Source organism: Galleria mellonella, unplaced genomic scaffold, assembly GCF_026898425.1.
Source record: "Galleria mellonella isolate WM207_F2 unplaced genomic scaffold, CSIRO_AGI_GalMel_v1 utg34, whole genome shotgun sequence".
NCBI classification, from domain to species: domain Eukaryota; kingdom Metazoa; phylum Arthropoda; class Insecta; order Lepidoptera; family Pyralidae; genus Galleria; species Galleria mellonella.
Genome location: NW_026442081.1, coordinates 148,170 through 172,091, shown reverse-complemented (window position 1 = coordinate 172,091; position 23,922 = coordinate 148,170). Strand labels below are relative to the sequence as shown.

At 34.5% G+C, this 23,922-nt stretch overlaps 2 protein-coding genes across 3 annotated transcripts in view; one reads left to right on the top strand and one right to left on the bottom strand.

Annotated features, from left to right (window-relative positions):
* Positions 1-17,225, bottom strand: part of LOC113512093 (kinesin-like protein Klp68D) — a 50,961-nt gene extending 33,736 nt beyond the window's left edge. The window contains exons 1-4 of one of the 2 annotated variants that reach the window (XM_052896781.1): positions 16,846-17,225; positions 12,382-12,471; positions 8,608-8,733; positions 1,253-1,525 (exon numbers count right to left, since the gene is read on the bottom strand). In XM_052896781.1, the coding sequence (XP_052752741.1) occupies positions 1,253-1,525; positions 8,608-8,733; positions 12,382-12,471; positions 16,846-16,950 (594 nt within the window). In that variant the 5' untranslated portion in view covers positions 16,951-17,225. The remainder of the gene's footprint in view (positions 1-1,252; positions 1,526-8,607; positions 8,734-12,381; positions 12,472-16,845) is intronic. The other variant, XM_052896782.1, reaches the window with a different exon arrangement.
* Positions 17,226-17,471: 246 nt separating this feature from the next.
* LOC113512094 (vacuolar protein sorting-associated protein 26C) lies at positions 17,472-22,479 on the top strand. The gene is made up of 7 exons (XM_026895871.3): positions 17,472-17,711; positions 17,797-17,940; positions 18,456-18,704; positions 20,123-20,287; positions 20,714-20,810; positions 21,807-21,932; positions 22,312-22,479. Exons 1-7 carry the CDS (start codon positions 17,655-17,657, stop codon positions 22,395-22,397), a joined length of 924 nt encoding a protein of 307 aa, XP_026751672.1. The 5' UTR covers positions 17,472-17,654; the 3' UTR covers positions 22,398-22,479.
* Positions 22,480-23,922: the final 1,443 nt, after the last annotated feature.

The following is a 23,922-nucleotide window of genomic DNA, read 5'->3' as shown; positions in this document are numbered from 1 at the left end:
CTAACAAGACTGACAGACAAGAATTCAATTCATACCTAGGAGAAACATGTACTTGAGTATCACGATTTGACACAACAGATGGTTATCAAGTACTGACCTAGAAGTCGTAACCACTATTTGCTGAAGTGCCAGTGATGTCATTATTTTCCCAACAAACAGGAAGGTTGTGCCAGCACGTTGTGATAATATTGATGTTTCTCATATGTGGATATCACACCTAGATGTTTGTCTCTCTTTTGGCGGTATTGGACATCATTATTTACTTTAACCATAAACATCAAATCCTTAACAATGTTCGTCGCGCTTCTAACCTTCTAACACAAAGGAAACAAACTCTTTTGTATTATTTTAAAGCCAATTTCTGATTTCTCTGATATTATCTAGTTAATAAATTTTAAGAGCCAATCAAAACCACAAATCTAAACATAATAAAACACGAGCCTTGAATTCTTGAATTAGACAGTTTCAATACTATTCGAAGCGACGCCATGACCCTGGTTTCGCCAAAAGGTATCATGCTAATCAATCAATGAACGAAAACAATGAACCCCTATATGATGCGTACGATGGTACAAACGAAGCCGTTTTCGGACACTTGACGTAATCTTACGTAGCAGTTTAGTATTAGCACGTCAAAACTTAGTGGCACTACGTACATTCACCGTAGCTGCACATTTGTCTATTGTATGTAAAGATTATAGCCACCAACTATTGCAAACCTCATTAGAATACAAAGTTTTGCATACGGGCCACCATACGTCACGCAGTCAAGGTCGCTATCCATAAATCTTAAAGAATCCGAATTATGTAATGCAAGTCTGCAATCCGCGAAGTATTTTTATCTTGTTTTATGGTCTTGGGATTTAGACTAACCAATTTAGAATTATTCGGGTCTAAAATTGGCTCAATCAAGATAGAAACTAACATTAGAATTTTAAACTTATTTGGATGAATTGATATAAATACGAGTATATTATAAGTATGGAAGAAAATATGTTTCTTTGGGGTAAAATGTCCAGTATTAACCCATATACTCGTATGTATAAGGCAAAGCCCAAATCATTACTGTCTCTTGAAAGCAGCGTAATATGACAGAACCACAAAAAGTAATCAAGTATGGGAAGCAATAATTTTTTTGTCCTTTTTTAACCTATTTATTTTGGAAACATGTTTTATTTCACCGATCACTCGCTTAAAAATATGCTAAAGCTATGATTTCTACGACTTAACATTATATAGTTAAAAACATTACCTGTCCCCTAATGGTGAGCTTCTTGTTGTCCTTAGAGAGTAAATCCCTGACGTCCTCGAGGTAGAGCTCGACGTAGGAGCAGGCGACCAGGTGCGTGACGTCGGGGGAGGCGTTGTTCTCGATATGCGACCAGATGTGGCGGAAGGCGCGCGGGATCACACCCTCGTCGTCGGCGGTGCCCTCCATCGTGTGCGTCTTACCGGTGCCTGTCTGGCCGTATGCAAACACGCAGCCGTTGAACCCGTCCAGTACGGACGCGACGAGAGGTCGTACCTGGTCAGCAATTAATAAACAGTTAGTGAATTTTAAAAAGCAGGTACTTTACAGAGGCGAAAATATTGCGTAACACAAGTGGATACAAAAAATTCGACTGAATTGTCTGTGTGTACTTATGTTACGCAATATCTTAGCCATTTCTACATGGACATTGAAGATTCTTTTTGTAATCAAAAACGTTTATTTCGTAGTTAATTTCATATTATTTTGTCACAATGGTCTTTTTTGGTGGAATAAAAACATAGATAATTACTAAAACATTTGGTAGCCAACCTGACGGTCCATTTGATGGAAAATGATAACCGTCGCCTATAGCCATAAACAATTGAACAGCACCATCATAAAATATACTGTAAAGGCCGACCCTCATGCACTAAGTCTAAGGTGGATAAGGTCATTTTTTTTTTATACAAGTTAGAATGGCAAACAAGCTGACGGTCCACCTGATGGAAAGTGGTAACCGTTGCCTATAGACATGAGCAGTACTATGGACATAACAGAGTATACTGTTTCGCCCATGATACCCCCCATGCGTTGCCATTCCTGAGTATTCAGGTGTTATTCCTCTGTACCCAGTAAATTAACGCCATATCCCACCCTTCAAACCGAAACACAGCCATGCAAACACAACTGCTTCACGGTTGAAACACGAATGGGACAGAAGTACCCAAGCAATCGACTTTTGTACAAAGTCTCCCTCTGGTAAATGGTCTGGTCTGATCTTGTGGCTCCATTACCAGTAATTTAATTAAAAATGTTGCATCCTTCAAACTGAAACGACAACGATGAAGGACAAAGAAGTACCGGGTTTTAGCACCGACCCAGTAAAATGTTGTCATATAATTTTTAAAAATAACAAATTTTTTGATAATATTAAAATTAATATGACCATCATCATTTTCCTAGCCTTATCCAATTTTTTATTTTAGGTCGGCGTAATATGTTTTTTATCCATATTACAAAAACATTTAACTATAGTTTAACGACCGGCCGTCTGCATGACGTCAACCCTTTTCGGGAATTAAAATTAAATAATCAATATAAATTCAATTTTTGCGACAAAACACGTATTTTTATTACTTTAAATTATCCAAAATAGACGGACAGACAGAGAGGCATTACAAGAAAATTAATAGCCGACAACTAGAAATTTCCAGCGGACTCTATGCAACTCGATTTACTTTGGTCCATCGAATTCTATATTTTTTACTGAATAAAAAAGCAAAAAAATCAATTGTCCGCCTGAAAAGGCCGGCGCGGGCAATGACGTCACATGCGGCACCGCGCACATAGCGTAGCCTTGATCAGATCAAACAAGCTGCGGGGCTTTGTAGTAAAACAAATCGTACAATGGATTATTTCACGAACAAAAGGCAATAATTGTGAACAAACATACGTGTGACGGAACAATTAAAATGTCCCATAAACGTTGTTTTATGAACGCGGCATCTCCAGTGCAACTGTGTCGATGCTAGCAACGCGATATCTCAATGCCATGGCCATCTCAAACACGTGGCTAACGCTACACGACGTGCTTCTTATATCATGTACATTATTAATAATAATATGTTAACAAAAATATAATTGTAATAGTCAGTCACTTAGTAATAACAAGGTTACAATAATTTTATAACAGCTTCCATCGCCACGGCGAGGTATGTTATTTTTTTTAATTCGTGAGTATGTAGACCTATTAAAGTTATAGATATGATTTTTCACCTTTAATTTTTTATTGTATATTAAATGCAGTATATTTACCAATTCTGAACGGTTTATTTTAGTATTGTATATTTTGTCACGATTGATGTTACCGTTTTCTTTTTGCGAATTAAAAATTAATACTTAATAATTAATTAATAATTAATAAGGCTATGATGGGTTGGTAGATATATTTACTATCGAATTAACCTTTATTAAATAAAATTATGGGGTTTTTAACATCCAATATTTATTATAAACACACATACATATCTGTCACGCCTATCTCCCTCTATGACCCTTGATCACTGTCAGTAATCACCAAAACTGGGTATCAATTCAAATTTCTAACTCAATTTTTGCTGAATATCCCATTTGGAAACTATAGTTGTGAATACATTTGTAATATTTAAAAGATATCTAAGTAATGTGGTAAGGATTGTTACCTGTTATTAGTAGCTAGTTGCAAGCGACATTTAGTAGGTACTCGACAATAGTACGTAATAATATCACGCTAAACCGTAAAACTATTTGCGATGTCAGTTAGTAAGCACTTGTTGATATCCTGTAGCGTGCACCGTCAAATCAAGGTTATTCTCTACTGCATCATCATAAGTGTCTTGTATTTTATTAAATACATACTTGCAAATTTTATGAGCTCATTTCTTTGTCGGAACAACTATATGATGACCGTAAACATGCAGCAGTAACATCGACAAAGATTTTTAAAGTTTTGTCTTTTCGGAAATCAAACGTGCTAATAGTTATCTCTGATAGTTACTATTGGTTACTTAACGGTTTAAAGAAATACGTCTATAGTAGGTAAAAATTCGTTAGGAATATTCTATCAGGTTGTCTGATAAAAGGGGTGTTACATACATTTTGCCTGCACTGAATAATATATTCTTTATTGCACTTGTAAAAAAAATACAGCGATTAGTTTAATAACTTGTTGGCAAGGGTGGGCTCTAAAAGAGATTTCTTCCAGTTAACCCAGTACAATAATTCTTATTATGTTTTTTGAAAAACACCATGATCTTGAAGTTTAGGTGACTACATGTTTATCACTTACTAGCACAATCTAAAGGTTTGGGGGGGGGGGGGAAGAGGGAGTCAGTTATGCTGACTACCCATTGCTAGCAATTCAGCCTGTCAGGTCGACCCCCCTAGAAACCATCGTGCTGAATCCCAGATATATTCATCACGATGGGCTAACTGACCTGCCTTTTCATTCTTATCTATCATCCCTCACTGGTGCCCCGCCAGCGTATACCGTTAGCACAGGCGGAATTACCTTTCCATTATCATCCATTAAAAAAAGCACAATCTAGATGGACAAGACCTGTAATTATACTATATCATAGACTTATTTGATGGTATCCACAATATTGTTGTTTCTGGCGTTATATTACAATACTATGTCGTCAGTGAGGTGCAATCTCTGATACAAGAGCCACAAAACCTTTGTCCTCGGAAATAGTAATGAATGAGGAGTATCATAAGCGTACTGTTGTATTATGAACGAAACGTTTAAAATAGTGATATTGTATTTCCTCAATGTATACTCATTGATAAACACAATAAATGACATTGCCGACTTAATGTTAAATTCGAGGTCTTCATAAACGTCTGTTCGCCCACTCTAATGGGTGTTTTTGCAAAATAAAAAAAGGTAAAACCACAGGTAAAACCTTCAACACTCGTCATTCAAAGCAAGAAGGTTTCTTTATCAGGGGTCGCGTGGGAGGTGGGAAACATGTGTCTTATGTATTCAAGATTTTGATTGATGCGACAATATGCGACTTGGCAATTATTAATTGTCTGTTAATATATAAGAGGCAGTTTTTACATTTTTGAACAAAACCCTATATTATAAGAATCACTGTGTACAATGCATCTTCTGATTACAATAGTTATTGCTGTACTCCCATAGGATACTAAGGGAGTGAGTACATCAATCAAATATCTATACTTACAGTAGCTACCTATGTAGATATAAGTATATCATCATAACGACAACTTAATTTCAGTATTAAAAGCCTATGGCCCATTAAACTATTTTTAATTTTTTTTTACAACTCAGATTGGCAAACAAGCTGACGGCCCACCTGATGGAAAGTGGTAACAGTCGCCTATAGACATGAGCAGTACCATGAACATAACAGAGTGTACTGTTTCGCCCATGATACCCCCCATGCGTTGCCATTCCTGAGGACTCAGGTGTTATTCCTCTGTACCCTGTAAATTCACGCCTTATCCCACCCTTCAAACCGAAACACAGCCATGCAAACACAACTGCGTCACGGTAGAAACACGAATGGGATAGAGGTAAGCAAGCAATTGACTTTTGTACAAAGTTTCTCTCTGGTAAATTCGTCTTTATCTAAAGATAGATTGAAAAAAATTGCTTTTAGCTGTAAGGCCACTATTTTTTACTCTGCATAATGTACTCTTGTAATTTTTATTTCAGTGGAATACTACTGTAAACTTTTGGAGGGATCAATAAAGAGTGTCTATCAATTTATCTAAAGCATTAGTAGAAATCTAGACCCCTTTAAGCTCTTTATTTGCTTTATATTTTAGGTCTTAAACCGGCTTTTCCTCAAAAACTTCATATGTTCAGAATTACTCAGGCCATATTCAAATACTAATTTATATATTTTAATATTCTTTGTGAGCAGACCACCTTAACAGGTACGTTACACAGAGTGAGTTTCCTAACACTCTTTACATGTTAGAGAACAATCGTGTGCAATTTAAATAGTCATTCGATGATGACAGTGAGTTGCTGAGGTATGTATGTACACGCGCGTTTATTACAATTTCCTTTGTTTTGACATACGCAATGACTACGAGGAGTTGAACATTACAAACATGAATTATACAATAGAAAGTGAGGCTAATTTACGAAATGAGCACCGTTGCCGCGTGCCGAGAGCGCTCAGCTAAAATTAATGCTCATCTCGTATCACACACGTGCAATGCCCGTGCAGCGCAAAAAATGCACCCGGATAGCTGAAACGCTAGCGCTGTAGGTATTGTAGAAATCGTAAAAATATAACGCACATTGTATTTTATTAACATTTAATTATGTACATTTCAATAATGAGCAGACGTTTGGCGGCCGCGCCGACGTCACCGGACGCGGGCGCGGCTTCATACACCTGCAATAACTTTTTCTATTATTAATTCCGATTATTCAGTTGAAACTAACTAATACATTATAATATACCAATATGTACAGTTGAGTTTCAGATAATCGTTTATGGGCATTTTGGAAAAAAAATTTTCTTGGTGTTATCTATGTTATAATAAGGAATCTGTATGGTCTATTGTAACACACTATAATTAATAATTACATAAGGAAATATTAGATTTATTTATTTGATTTATATACAAGTGTGCGATGATGTTAGATCGGGGACTACGGGAAATGATTTATTATGAATGACAAAGGAAACGCTGACGGTGCTCAACGACAAGCCAATCATAAAGAATTCCTGTGCAAAATTTCACGATACCCCAGTTTTATTTAAATAATTTTTTTAAGCGTAGGTTCCGGCTTTTAACTTTGCATTGATTTGTCAATTTCTCTTCAGATATTTAACAAACTCATGTGACGTAATTTTGCAATTAACTGTAACATTTTTAACAACAATATGGCCAGTAATGTCTGTTACCGCACGCGTAATTACTATAGTACTAACAGTTGCCAAATTCCAGGAAAGAGCAGCTTGTAACATTTCATCTCCCATGATGTAATGGCATCAAAATATCCTACTTTCGAAATCATAACAACCAACTACGGTTGCGAAGCTTTTACCGAGTCGTTATCAATTTTTAACTCTTGCATGCGGGTTTTTAACTAGAGAAAATATTCACAAAATATACAGCAATGGTATAGAGTATATTACATTATCTGTGGTACAGGTAAGTTTTAAACATAATATTTTATGTTATTTTTGTGTTTTAAAACGAGATCAGTAAATAAGTAATTGTCTATATACAAATTACATAAGATATAAGAAGACTGTAACACATACTCTAGGGGACGGATTTTGATGAAATTTGGAATACTAATAGACCAGGATTTAGATAAAAAAACATAGCATATTTTTTATATTTCAATTCACTTAAGATAATGCTGACTAGTCAATAAATAAATGAAGACTTGACAACTGAATACCATACTATATACCTAATGTTTTAAAAATACATAACACCCTGTGTCCTCTACCAAGGGTCAACCCTAAAGGTCACGCACAAAACTAGCCGATATTGAAACACTAAACTAAGTGGCAATCAAATATGCTGAAGTTAATTAAACAATCGAAAATTACAGCCCTCTGACGTGGCGGGCGACTGGAACTCTAGAATTGTCGCCGTCTAATGTTGTTAGTACTAAGGTGCTCTTTTCTTGATAGGTATAATAATATTAGAACAAAAATTTTTATTTTAATATTTTCTTCCCAATTGTGGGCGACAAAGGAAACCAGGAATGGAAATTGGAAATATATGTATATTGGTGAAAGGAACTTAGAACACTAGGCCGTGAAGGGTAGACAAAAGGAAATTAAATAAGCGTTTAGCGTGGATACTCATAAATTGTAATTGCCTGTACGGGGTCGCCACTCAAGAACCTTTATTCCCCATCGGTTGTCGGTTCTTTGAGCTATGTGAAAAGCCCATTGCCATTTCACCTTACTTATCCTTCCCAAATATAAATAATTAGAATCCTATTTAGTGATATAACTATTTACATTTATAACAATGCCATTTTTTATACAGCCAAGAAGGCAATCAAGCACATAGTTAACTTGATGGTAAGCTACCACCGCAGTCCATGAACTTTTATAAAGACATCATCTGCATGTGGCCAACTATGGTGATATGAAGGTCTGTAGGTCTGTCGGTCGGTAACAAGTCTCTACCTATGATAAAATAAATAAGATATTTAGAAGTTTTTTTCAATGGATGATAATGGAATGGTAAACCTGCCTACGCTACCAGTATACACTAGCGCGGCACTAGCGAAAGATGACAAGTGAGAATGTCATTCAGAGTTGAGAGTCAGCTGGTCCATAGTGACGAATTCAACACGAAATTAATCACAATAACTTCCTGGAGGAACCGCGTGGAAGTTAACCTGATAAAGTATATTGCTAGCAATGGAGTTTGGGAGTAGCAACCTCCATTGCCTTACAATTCCTTCTCTCTCCAGGTATTCTGAGGTATCATTCCAGATTTGACGGACTTGTTTTTCAACGAATTACAACAAAGAAACCGCTTCCAGTATTAATTAACTACTCAAAATAGTACTCATTATTTTTAACAGCTAATGAATACTGGATTAAAGGTTCTATATGCAGACAGTAACTCACCATCTCGTCGTAGAGCGTCTGCGTGTCGGCGGAGCAGTCGTAGGCGGCATCGTATGTGAACAGCTTGTCTTCACCCTTGGGGTTGTACACCTGTACCGTGCCGCGCTCCGGCCACACCTTCACCACCTGCGCACGCGCACACACCCACAGTTAGTTCACATACTTAATCATACGTAATCATTTGACAGTAAGGATAACATCAGTATATGTCATGTTGAACGAGAATAGAATTGGTTCAAGAATTAACACCGTGAAGCTAAGTGTCTATTCCAGAGGCACTGGAAGCAAACTCACTACACAATGTATGTGTATGGATCCAGTGCAACTGGAGGTAGACCTCGAGTCTATGGAATAAATTATTTATTCACCTAAATCACAGTTATTTTTTAGCAATGGCAAATATAAATAATATATTAATAATCAAGTAAATCACAAATAATCCACCAACTAAAGTACAAAACTTTATGTCACCACAACCAGAGCGTCCACCCTGAAACAGTATTCCGAAATTTCGAACCGAACATTTTATATGTGTGCGACACTGAGAATAATTGGAATAAATAACCGAAAGAGACGTTTTATGAGTTAGAACATGTTCTTATGAGAAGTGTTCGAAGACCGACATTACAGAATGAGTTCCCAATATCTTGCATTTCTGTCTTATCGATTTCCACTGAATTTGACCAATACAAAATCGATTATGATAATTTTGCAATTGACAGAATTTACTTCTCTGTTGATCCCATATTAATTTTATCAAGATTGAAGTCTCACTGTCATAGATTAAATTATTAATTATTCCATAATATTAAATTCCTGTTATGTTCGGTTTTGAAATTTCGGATATATTCCCATGGTAGGTGGGCTGTGTACACCAAAGTCCAAATTCGTGAACAAAAGTCTATTAATCACAATGTGGTCGATTCAGAGGCACCATTTCTCTAAAGCTACAATTATAATTTTAAAGTGATATTACAATTAAATATTTATTCTAATGATCAAAATGAATTAAATTTCTAACCAATTTAAGTCAAAATTATTATACATTTAGTTTTAATATTAAAAGTTTCGTAAGTACACGTTATTATTTGATGTTATAACTATCGGTTTATACTTACATGTAATTTGGTCGAAAAAGCTCGACTAGTTTCGGAACCCTTCGAGACACTTATTCTTGAGCGGCCGTAACTCAAAGATCTCCGAACACTATCTTTCTTATCTGTGATGGTGCTGCCTGGCTGTAGCTCGTGCTCAGGGAGCAGAAGCTCGCAGTCAGGCTCGCGGTCACTTAATCTTTAGCGTCTAGCTCAAGATTAAATGTCCAAAATGGTTCCGAAATTAGCTGAGCTTTCTCAATCAAATAACACGGAAGTTAAACTGGTAGTTATTACATTTAAAAAAAAAAAATTGTAAATAATGGTCCGTAAAACAGTAATTTCGCGAAATTATGAAATTAAAATATCAGATTAAGACATAGGTGTAGGGAAATACTGCCTTAAAATCTGACCCATTGTCTAACTTGAATTACCACCGAATACATGTTGAGTGGTACTAACTTGGTCATTATGTCAATCTATTTGTTGCAATATAGGGTTAGACAGAGTAAAATCAAACCTATTAACATCCTTTAAAACGGATTTTATACTAGTGAAACTAAATGTTTTTCCCAGATGCCAGATCCCACACATCAAAAATGACAAAAAATGTAACTTCTCATTATTACACGTAACGTTTAAAATTTTATATGGAAAGCTCTAAATTTTTTAGTCATTTATCGACCTATGATTCTCGTTTCACTTGTCGAAAACTTAAATAGATGCAAGTCATTTCGATTTCCCCCCGTATAGATATTGCAACAAAACTCCAAATAACATATAAAATACTTTAATGTTTTTGTTGGAGTAAAAATTTATAAAACTAACAAGTTTACGTAGAACTACAACTCGATAATTACATTATCATGTTGTCATCATTTATGGTTTATGTACGTTAGTGTACTAGTGACATTGGTCTAGGAATTAAGCTGCTTAGCGTGCTGCACTCCAGTTTTCTTCTATCAGGTCATGGGTAGTAGGATTCATTGATTTTCCTCTAAGGCATAATTAAAAGAATCTATGACTAATTACATCGTTGTCGTGTTTTTCTATAGTTAGTACAATTAAATCTTGTCGTAGGTTTTGATCGAAACTCACACATAAAATAATCATATACTTAGCTAAATTAAAATGGTTTTTAAATCAAATGATAATATATATGATCATATAATATAATGCACTCTTTTTGTCTGTCTTCAATTTCAACAAACGACCCGCTCTGACTTCGAACGGGTGTAAATTGTACATATATATAAATCTTCTATTAAAAAGTATTTAAAGGCAGTGAAATTATTATTGACTGTATTCATAAAAGACTTAGCATGTAAGTTGTGTTTTTAAGAGCTGTGGATTTTTGTATAAAATAAATAAACTTGTATCAAAAACCATTGCGTGGTTCAGTGGAAATAAGTAGAGAAACAAACATACAAAACAGACTTTGTATTATACCATTTCGACATTATGAAACCGGATAACTACTACATAATATTGTTCACAATTTAATGCCAGATATAGTAAAACAGATTATAAATAAGTAAAGTAAATAAGTTAATTATTGTATTTAAAGCGTGTTAAGTATTGTATTTAAGCGATATGTTATACTTAACCGTCTAGTAATTACTTATTCGTATTACTGTATTAATATCCAGCCCCTGCATATTATTTAATGAGTTGTTTGCACGGGATCAGTGAACAGTAATTGATGTCAATCTTGAACATGGGCAAGCGTTCCCGTAACCACCACCTCGTATCTCTACAACTAGTTTTTTAAGCTGATCATAGATGGGTCAAAATGGTCGAAGATCTGTCAATATAAAACGATTTGTTTAACTATATTTCTTACGTGAATTTTTATACGACGCTACGACAAAAAAAAAACAGTTAATTATTAGGGCTTATATTTAATACATTCTGCGTGTTAAAAAAAAATATTATCAGGGCATATTGGTTTAAATAAAGAAACAAGAAGGTATTGCAAATAGAGCGCATTCAAACAAAGGATGCACTCAATTATAAGTTAGAATTAATTTTTTTAACACTAGCGATGTTTGTAGCTAAACGTGCCAAAATATTGTGATAAAAATATGACGTACACGGACATTTTGAGTTTCATATTTATAGTATTATATATGCTAGTCCGTTACGACTTGTTCTTTGGAACACTTTTAGGTGTAAAAGAATATGAATCTAGTATTTTTTTATATTATCTATGTAACGCCGTATAACTGTAAATAGATTATTAAAAAATGAAAGATTCTACAATTCATCATAGGGAATGCTACGAAGGTCATATTGACAGATCCTGTTATTACAATGATAGGGTAATGTTCGTTATACTCCGCACCCTGGTACCCGGAGCCCTGGACCCGATCTGTTAGTGCCACATCTCTAGTGTTGCCTAATAAGTAATTAGCTATCGATTATTATTAATCAACATTTCGATTGGATAAGAGATAACAAGAACAGGAATACAGAACGATAAACACAATAGATTAACCGATAGTTAGCATTGTTTAGAACTAGCTATCGATATAATGATTAAATTATTTAATTAAATAATCTAATTGCTATTCAATAACACAAATAAAAATAAAATAAACGAACAATATCGATTAATTGATAATTGTATATTAGGCAACACTAATCTCCGGGTGTTACGGCTACTGCGGACAATTCACACCTGTAAAGGGCCGTCAAACTTTTTACTGTCCACAATTGACTTTGTGGACAGCCGCTCGTACCATTTCAGCTCAGCTCGACTCTTCGACACCTACACAATTGGAATCTGTATAAAGTTACTAATATTCTTTATGAAATTCAGGACCGGACTTAGAGAGGCACGCTTGGATAATTTGACCAGTGCCAGGTAAACTAAGTCCAGCCCTGAATAATTTAAGCGCCAATTCATATTATGAATATTCGAATTAATTTCAAAGTAAACTATATAAAACATTTATTAAACATTTAATTATTTACTAGTAATGCTGTGGCAAATACCTTGATCTATGACGCTGGTAAGTACATCAATAATAAATTAGCGCTTGAAGGTTCCTCGCAAAGTGCGGACACTTAATAAAAAATTACAACACACAGTAAGCTTCAAATATCCAGGTAAAGGAGTAACTTTGCAGTATCGGGTGCTAGATTCGTACAGTTTATTCATTTGTTTCGATAGTCCAAACAAGAATGTATAAGATCTTTTGTCTTTTTAATATTTATTTATAACTATCTACTTATTTAATATAGCATTAAATTCTTGTAATATTTTAGAATAAGCACTAATATATATCACAATTTACGAGACTGTTCACTTTGTTACTGGTAAAGGTGTTTTACGACAGACATATTACATTATATATGTGAAAGTAAGTTTGTTTGTTTGTTTGTTTGTTATCCTTCAACGCTATAACTGCTTAACCAATCACATCATGTAATTTGATAACACGTACTATATGGGGTGGAGAAGGATAGAAAAGAATAAAAATGAATTGTATTATTATTTAAGTTGATGAACATATCCCGATTATGCGGACGAAGTCGCGGGTAAAAGCTAGTATACAATAATGGATTAGACTTTGATGTGGAGCCACATATTAAAAAAAAAACTATTAAAATCATAGTAGTAATACGAGAACGTACCTGTGAAAGCCAAATAGTTTCAGCTTTTATTTTACAATTTTATAGTTCTAAAAAACATACTATTATCAGCAACATAACGTGCGACATATCGAAAAAACATGGATTACCAAACCAAAAATATATAAGATTAAACTATCCGTTTACTTCATTCGTGGCGGACGGAAATAAGAAATTGAAGAGCGAATTAAGCAAATACCTAATCGTAACAACAGTAGATAATACGGAATAGACCGACTGAAGGTCGATTTCTGAGCTTGATTATTTTCAAATTGCAACCGTATTTTAGTCATTCACTAAGTGTTGCTTAATTCTCTAGGTTTCACCATCGTCATCAAATAACTTAGATACTTGAGTGTAGGTATTATTTTATCTACTTATTCCTAGCTACTCGTATTGCCTGAAATGGAATCGACGCTTTTCAACGCGTGTCGCGTCGTCGCAGCAAAAAATGTGCTGACATCAGCATCTCTACTTGTAGTTGTTGGAACGTGAGAGTCCTCTTTGAGATTTTTATTTAACACTTTTTATAATAAAACGTTTCTTTATAGCTGCTTTTAAAATTATTGTAAATTCTAGTAGATACAAACAGGTATCATTCAAATGATAATTTTAAAACGATATAAAAAAATATTTTCATATTTTAACACCGACATTTTAGAGAGAGGGAGAGTTTGTACAAAAGTCGTTTGCTTGGACACCTCTGCCCCATTCGTGTTTCTACCGTAAGCAGTTGTTTGTATGGCTGCATTTCAATTTGAAGGGCTGGAATGGCAGTGAATTTACAGGGTACAGAGGAATAACACATGAGTCCTCGGGAATGGCAACACATGAGGGGTATCATGGGCGAAACAGTATACTCTGTTATGTCCATGGTACTGCTCATGTCTATAGGCGAACGATTATCACTTTCCATCAGATGGGCCGTCAGCTTGTTCTAAGTTGTATAAAAAAGGAAAAAAAAATCCATTGAAGGTAGGATCAGACAATTTAGCAAGTACCTAGGTATGTGGGATATGAAATAAAAGGCGTTAAATAGTGGTGCCGATATATTGGGCAGCCATTTACCCACGTGAGATGAGACGATGAGATGACGATGAGATGTACGACTAAGTAACCGAGAGAGGTAAGATACAGAGAAATAAAATATGTATTTTGTTCAATGATAAAGCAGCTTACTTTACGAGTGGATTTCTAACACAATATTATAGGATAGGGGGAAAAGGGATTGTTAGCAATGGAGTTTGACAGCCCCATTGTTAGAAATATGCCCTATTAGATCAACCTCCACGTGGTTCCCCCTGGAAACCATCATGAACAATTCTCCTTGAATTCGTCACGATGGGATAACTGACCTACTTTCGTCCTCACCTATCATCCCTCACTGGCGTATACCAATAGCGCAGGCGGGGTTACCATTCCATTATCACCCATTTAAAAGAACACAATATTAGGTGTTGTTGTAAGTTGGTAGCAAGTAATTAAGTACCTAGGTAAGTACTTAGTTCGCAGTAGGTCGGCGCAGCAGAAGGCCGCGCGTCAGATGATCTGCACCAAATATGGAGCATCCGCGTATGGACATTACTGGTGCCCGCCACTCACGTTCACCTACATACATCAGCAGCCAGCACGCTCAGCATTCAACGCGTGCCTTTTGATTTATTTTAAGAATACCTAAGTACATGTACACAGATAGTTTGTATACATCGATAAATACGAATATAAAGAACCGTCCGCGTCGCTCGTGTCCGTACCGCGGACAACAAAATAATAACCAAATTAATTTTCTTATCTATTACTTTTATACGTGTACTAGAATAGGTATTATTGAAAAAAATACATTTGTAATTTGCCCTTGCATTTATGGTTCCCATAAACGTATTTAAGGGGAGAGGAGGGCGAGTGGGCCGTGCCCACCCTAAAATTGTCTGGTGCCCACAACAAAATCCAGCTTCACAAAAACTTATCTGATAGTAAATATATGACTACTTTAAAGAGCCAGGCACCCGAAAAAAATATCTTAAATACGCCAATGACAGAACTGTCATTAGCATAGACATACTGTCATGGGACTCAACATTCAAAAATTCCTTTAAATCAATTTCCTTACTATCACAGCATGTTCAGAAATTAGAAATCAAATAGAAAATATCTATGAACATCTCAACCCATTCAGTTGACATGGTTAGGGAGTAGTAATATAACTACTGAATAAATATTTATACACCCTTAGACTGTATGACACAAGATATTGGTAACAATAAAAAAAATTAACTAACATTAAAAAAAGGTTTTATGATAATGACTAAATTGTTGGTAAAGTTGTTTAAGGAATATAGTAGGGCATTTGTCTTTGTATAAAACCTGGAGAAAGATATAATTATATTGTGTGTGTTTGCAAGACTTTTCATGAACTCCAAGTAGTAAATTAAAAAATTATAGTGTTGGTATTTTACTAAATTATAAAGTAGCCATTGTATACATATAAAATTAAAACCAAATGTTAAAAAATTGTGTATGGTTGATCTGTGGTGCAGGCTGTAATTAGTGAGTCTATATTGTAAACATTAGTACTAATGTGTACAGTGTTGATTCATCAGCCAAGTTTCAATAAAATCAGCAACACTGTACAATGAACTCAAAACATTTACTCACAGGTAAAGATTAAACATTAGAAAATAAAAGTATAAAAGAGGCATTATTATGCTACAGCTTATGTAGTTGATAAAAAAACCAGAATGATATAGAAGTAAATATAATACTATAATAAAAAACATATTTAATTGAATTTAAATAATCACTATGTATAAACAATTACTTCAATTAGTTAAACTATATTGATATAAATATATATATATATATATGTACTTTAATTAAAAATAAATAAATAACAATATTTTTTTTTTCTTTTTAATAGAGTTTTGTTATTTTAAGGCCAAATTTAAATATTGCTGATACACACTATTGTTTACCAACACTCTTTACCAGACTAAGAAGGTAGAATTATAAAACCTAAGAGTTCCCACTGACCAAAATTATTATTTCTTCTCAACATTCCCAACAAGTAGTTTAATAAAATGATTTTATTAATAAAAGTAGAGCAGCCAGTTATAACCCTCCACATATGTTACAATAACTACCTACATAATTGTTGTAAGTAATTTATAATTAGGTAGTATGACCTATGAGTAATGTAAATTGTTTCAAACTGAATTTCTGTATAGGTGTCAATTTGCAAGGAATATGATAGGTAACCCACGCATGTGAATCACAACTTCAAACTTCTATACGGTGCTGCGCTCGAAATTAATGAATAATGAAATCGCAATGTCGACTAATTCCTCATATGTAGCTACAAACGACGATGACGTTGGTCTGACTATCGTACTGATTGAAAATAATGTAACATATTAATTTTTAACAGTTTGCCTATCGGAAAAAGCCGACGCACCAGGTCTGCGCAATTCTAGCACCCGATATAAAACATAAAGAAACGACCAGTGCTCACCTCATCATAGCTCTCTTTTTTCTCCCTTTCTGAGAGCGGCCGGCATCGAACCACTACCTTTACGCACTCGTTTAAAGCCGTCCGTGGCCGTGCTGATTTCTCCATCTTCCACTAACCCTTGGTGAAACCAAGTAAACATACGAAACACAAAGTCACCGATATCGATCCATCCGGGGTGTATACGACGGCATCACCTGTTCGAATCGATCCCGCAATATAAGAAACAAAGCCTTGCAAAACACAAAGTCCACTAAAATTAACAAATAACCACTGTAAAAACTATAGCACACGATTGAATGTTTTTATTCGCAAGAAAATAAATAAAAATCGTAATTTTTAAACAGTGAATATTTATAACGACCGCCACCAGCGGACGTTTCTTTTCGACTAATTTTTTAATAAAAATGACAGAAATGATAGATAAAGCACCATCTATAAAAATTCACATAGATAAAGTACAGTCAGAAATATCAATATTACCATATTAAATATTTTTAATTTAAAAATATAATCAAAAATGAAAAGAAAATTTACTAGTTTTAATAAATTTTAATTGAGTTCTTAAGTTTTAAGTAAAACTAACGAAAATATTATACCAACCAGCACCAGCATTTAGAGTAGACATAGCCTCTCTAATCTGTGGAGTAAAACACTTCTTGGGGGTTATTAATCTATTTTCATTGTAAAATAAAAAAAAAATGTTTTGTTTTGTTTACATTTTTTACAATAACAATTAATCAAATAATTTTATGTTCTACCTGGGTTTTCTTCTATAGTTTGTGTAATAAAGTCTTAAGATTAAATCAACCATGTCTGCAAATTTAACCATTAATCTTAAAAGAGCCAGCAAAGTTTACAATGAAGGTGTAAGTTTATTAGAAGTTTTACTATGTGATTTTTATTCTATTTCATTCAAAACATATAAAAATAACGTATTTCATTTTACATAAGGAAATAATAGCCGGCATAGTAGTGGTGGAAAGCAGCGGTGACTTACGTCATGAAGGTTTAACGCTTGTTATGGAAGGATTCGTCAATCTGCAACTTAGTACCAAGAATGTAGGCATATTTGAAGCTTTCTCCAATAGTATCAAGGTGAGATCTAAACTAGAGTATTCCCAACTTCTAATGTATGATATTTCATGTACATTTTTATGTTAATAATCAGCCTACCTATGCTGACTGTTTCACCTTTATTAATAGTAATACTAGTGTTCTGGTCAGTAGTAATAAGAATTAAATGAACAACAATTTTATTCAATTCTAATAAGTCAGAAGATACCAGCTTCATATGGGCTAAGTCACAATGAGATGAGTTTGCTATTAAGTAACAAACTATTTTACTATTAAATACCAATATCTGCTTTTCTAAACGTTTTGCACTCTGATGTCTAAGCCACTTTCATTTTACATGAAGACCTCTAACATAGCTTACTGAATGGCCACACTCTGAAGAATGAAGAAAATGATGATCATTTTTCGATAATTCAAAAATGAATTTGAAAAGATATGGTTTAAGACTAGAATTTAATCTTAGGTCTGTTGAATGCAGTTGTCCAACTAAGCTAGTCCATATTGCTAGTCCTCTAATAATTATTGTTTAATTCTAGCCCATAAATTTAATAACCACATCAATGGAGCTTGTTCCACCGGGAAAGATTCCTAGTGGAATAACAGAAATACCTTTTGAGGTGCCTCTACGAGCTCGGCAGGCTGTGTCCCCTGGATATCCTGGACTACTGGAAACATATCATGGAGTCTTTGTGAATGTTATGTACATACTAAAGTGTAATATGAAGAGATCATTTTTAAATAAACCCTTAAATGCTAGCTGCCAGTTCTTTGTGCAATATAAACAAGTAAGTACATATGTTGTATCTAGTTAACAGTATAAAATCGAACTTTTACCTATTCTACTCTGGGGTAGACAGAAGACATTGAAACAAAGATTGGTTGGTTATGGTATTGTGGGCTCCCCAAAATTAATCAACCTTAAATTGATGGATGAAAACTGTCCCTGTGTCATACTGCTAATAGAGTATGACCTGTTCAAGATTTCACTTCTATTTCAAATATATTTTTACTATATCTGTTTGTGTTGAAAATTATGATTATAATAAAAATTAAAAAGAAAAAAAAAGAAAGTAGGTATTTATATCTTGTAATCATGGTGGCAAGATCAAATATAGAAAATTTACAGGCATACTTTCTCCATATATGTATTAACTATGGAAATAATTGATTGTTATATAATTTACTTATTTATTTAAACTTTAATGCACAGTAAAATTCTATGTACATTTGGTGGACTTAATACCGGACGGTGTCCTTTACCAGTCAACCATTGGTCAAACTGAGAAATATGTAGGCGGTGCATTTTTGAATAGAGAAAAAAATAAAGCAATATAAAAATAATCTGTTTTAACAGAACTGTACGGAAATGTAAAAAAATGAATAGCTGACTGAGCTACAAGACAGTTTGCTGCTCATGTTTAATAGTACAAAAAGAAAATCAATTAAATCATTGAATGTTTTGGGTTGTTACTCATTTCATTTAGATAGTGTTTTGTTGTGTAATGAAAAGGTTACAAGGAAACATTTTTTTTTTTATTGTTTTGTTGGTGTCAGTTTTGTTAATATGTAATTGGTGACTTAAGAAAATGTTGTGTACATCTGTAATTGGTGTAAATGTAAGATGCAAGCCCTGTATGTCAATTAAAATCAATGTCTGTATTTAGACTGTTGATGCACCTTTAAAAAAAAAAAATCTCTGTAACCTTTTCATAAAATTCTACTAATACAGACTAATGATATCATCAGCCTTTAAATAGTTAAAGGCTGCTATGAAAGGTTCAGCAGTGGACAGCCACTGTTGAATATAAACCTCCTGTTTGGGGGGTTTTGCCAGTAATTGCCTTGCAGGCAATGCAAGCACGCGCTATACTTGCCAGGCATATTGACAACCACAGTTAGTTATAATGATATAATATGTAATATTTGGGGGGAAAGGGATTGTTAGTAATGGAGATTGAGAATCCCATTGCTAGCAATATACCCAGCCAGGTCGACCTCCTCGCCTCCTCTGGAAACGATCATGATTAATTCCTGATGAATTCATCATGATGGGCTAACTGGCCTGTTTTCATTCTCATCTACCACCCTTCACTGGTGCTCCGCCAGCGTATCCCGTTAGTGCAGGCGGAGTTACCATCCCATTTTCACCCTTCAAAAAAATGAAATATTTTAGGTAATTGATTATATTTCCTAATTATTTCAGCAAGAGCCAGCGCCACTGAAGCCAGTGCGCTGTGAGATAACACCGTCTACTATACGAGCGTCCGGCTCGGCCAGCGGCAGCGGCCGCACTGTTATGCCTCAATTTCAGATTTACGCCGAAATAGACACTACAGTTTGCCCATTAGATAAACCATTGACTGGGAAGGTAAAGGATATTAAAAAAATCAGGATTTCTCTATAACACCTTTATTTTGTCAAATTTAGCTGTGAAGTGATTTATTTAACAATTAAAATAAATTCCATTAAAAAAGATAATCAGATTTTTTGTATATAATTGAAGATGACTATAGATACTATAGAAGATAATTATAAAATTGGACAAAAATGGCAATAAAACATTTAAAAAAATTGGAAAAAATTTAAAAAATTAATTGAATTGAGGAGCGCCTCCTTTTTTTTATTTATTTATTTGAGAAAACTAACAGTGACGAAATAAAGAATAATGCATAATATTAATCAAAGAAAACATTGAGTAAATTTGCCACCAACACCGTTTACCACAGTTTTAAGACAATTAAAAATAAATGTTCTGTCTCAAGTAATTCTCATAATATTTGTTTGCTTATGACAGATCCGAGTAGATGAATGTTCCGTGCCTATCAAGTCTATAGAACTGCAGCTGGTGCGTGTAGAGACGTGCGGCTGTGCTGAAGGCTACTCCAGGGATGGTATGCTTGCTCACTTCTAATTATAGAATTTTGTTGCCAAATTACTTATATTATGGAATATCGTTGTTACATCTAGTACTTATATACTTTTTGCTATATATGTATACTTTACACATGTACCTGTAAAGATAAATGGGTTCTAATATGTTCTTCTGTGACATTAAGATTATTTATACAATATTCAGAGGGAGACTTTGTACAAAAGTCGTTTGCTTGGGTATCTCTGTCTCATTCGTATTTCAACCGTAAAGCAGTTGTATTTGCATGGCTGTGTTTCGGTTTGAAGGGTGGGATATGGCGTGAATTTACAGGGTACAGAGGAATAACACCTGTCCTCAGGAATGGCAACGCATGTTGGGGTATCATGGGCGAAACAGTATACTCTGTTATGTCCATGGTACTGCTCATGTCTATAGGCGATCGTTACCACTTTCCATCAAGTGGGCCGTCAGCTTGTTTGCCATTCTAAGTTGTATAATAAAAAAAAACTTAATCTCATGAAAAATATATTGAAATTTGATTGGTAAATATGTCCTAGTGAATCTAGCTGTTACTTGCATTTCATATTTCAATTAGTAATGTACTGCACTGCTTTCAGAACAAGTATATTTTCATACTATTCAATAACCTGAAAATTCGGATGCATACTTTTAATCCGAATTTTACCGACCTACTGCGAACTAAGTACTTACCTAGGTACTTAATTACTTGCTACACACAATACCAACTTACAACAACATCTAATATTGTGTTTTTTTAACGTGTGATAATGGAATGGTCACCGCGCCTGCGCTATCGGTATTCGCTCGCTGGGCACCACTGAGGGACGATAAGTGAGGATGAAAAGCAGGTCAGTTAGTTAATCGTGACGAATTCCCCTGATAGGCCAAGGTCGACCTGATAGGGTGTATTGCTAATTATAGGGAAATCAGATCCTATTACTAACAATCCAACTTTGAATGTTAATACATGTTTTTTTTTTATCTGTAATTGCAGCAACAGAAATCCAGAACATCCAGATCGGGGACGGCGACGTGTGCCGCGGCCGTGACGTGCCGCTGTACATGGTGCTGCCAAGGCTCTTCACCTGCCCCACCACTACCACTGTCAACTTTAAAATTGGTACTTATATACTACGAGTAATAGCTGTATCCCACGGCTTTGCATGCATTCATAATTGTTTAAAGTATCATATGTGATTTTTTTTAATGGATAATAATGGAATGTCTGTGCCAACGGTATACGCCTGCGGGGCACCAATGACAGATTTTAGATGAGAATGAAGATACTAGTCACTTAGCACATTGTGATGAATACACATGGAATTCAGCACATTGGTTTCCAGGGGGGACCATGTGGAGGTCGACCTGACAGGGTATTCTGCTAGCAACAGGACTGGTAATCCACATTAATAACAACAACTCCCCCCCCCCCCCCCCATATTATATGTGTTAAGATATAGCCTACTCTACTATATTATCTAATATTTTTTTCTTTTCAGAATTTGAATTAAATATTGCTGTGATATTTGAAGATGACTATTTGGTGACAGAAAATTTTCCAATTCTCCTGTTACGAAGCAGATAAGAGGACATGCTACTATTTAAAATAGGATTTAAGGCTAAATAAGTCATGTACAGTATATTTAATTATATGGTTTACCATTCAATGTATTGTAATTTTTTTTATACAACTTAGAATGGCAAGCAAGCTGACGGCCCACCTGATGGAAAGTGGCAACCGTCGCCTATAGACATGAGCAGTACCATGGACATAACAGAGTATACGGTTTCGTCCATGATACCCCTCATGCGTTGTCATTCCTGAGGACTCAGGTGTTATTCCTTTGTACCCTGTAAATTCACACCATATTCCACCCTTCACACCAAAACACAGCCATGCAATCACAACTGCTTCACGGTTGAAACACGAATGGGACACAGGTACCCAAGCAATCGACTTTTGTACAAAGTCTCCCTCTGGAAAATATCTTGCAGGTCTAGTCTGTTAGTTAAATGAAGTTATTTATATTATTTAGAATAAACATTCTCAACTCAATTTTTTTATTAATAAAGCTGTAAAAGTTATACTAAATTCATGTTTAGTACACAAATGTATGTGGAAGTTAAATAAAGCTTCTGTGAGAACAGATATTATACTCAATTGGTATGGTACGAATATGCTACAATCACATTAATAGTAGTGAATGAGCAACTGTTACACTGATGCATGAACGAGTGTAGAATAAATATGTAATTAATGTCAGTAGCCTCACCATTTTTGAACACTTCATCTACTGCATTACACAATTTAGGAGTAATATTTTACTATCAAAAATCATATCTCTTATATATTAATAATAATACACGAAATTTGTAATACAATTGTCTCGATTCTGAGATACAATTTCTCTAAACTTCTCTTAATATTTTAATTAATAATAAATTGAATGTAGCTGCTACTGTATAGTTTCGTGGAATTACTGTTTTATGAGCTAATATAAACTAAATTTCTAATACATTTAAGGTATAATTATTGTAAAAGTAATTTGTAATGGTTTGTAGATTTCGTTAAAATAACAAAATATTAAGGCATGAGAGAAATGGCCCCTCAAAATTAACCCCAGTGTCTTTCTCTGTATTTTATTGTATGAAATATAAATAATAAAATAAGCTATTAACGTTTTTTTAGTACAATTTCATATTATCATATAAATAGCTTTTAACTACCTTAATCCAACCGTTTTAAAAATGTTTACAAGCCTGACTTAAAGGTGTACCAATATTACATTCAGAAAATAATAGCATTTTATTGTATAATCGCTTCGTCAGTTTTTTCTGAAAAATGGCGCCATAAGCATTAAATCCTTTTAGTGCCATTGATTTTTACTCATATCTACTTAAAAATGCCAAAGAAATCTTTGTCGTGTTGATGTCATTTACCCTTGACTCTAAAAAAAACTGTATCTCGTCCAAAAAATGATCCAATTTTAATATTTTTTTTACAACAAGCTAAACAGCGACTGATTTCACGAACGCTCGTGGCACTTTTAGTTGCAATGCGCACGAGCGCGATGGCGCTTGTCGGCACTCAAAGGGTTAAATAGCAATAG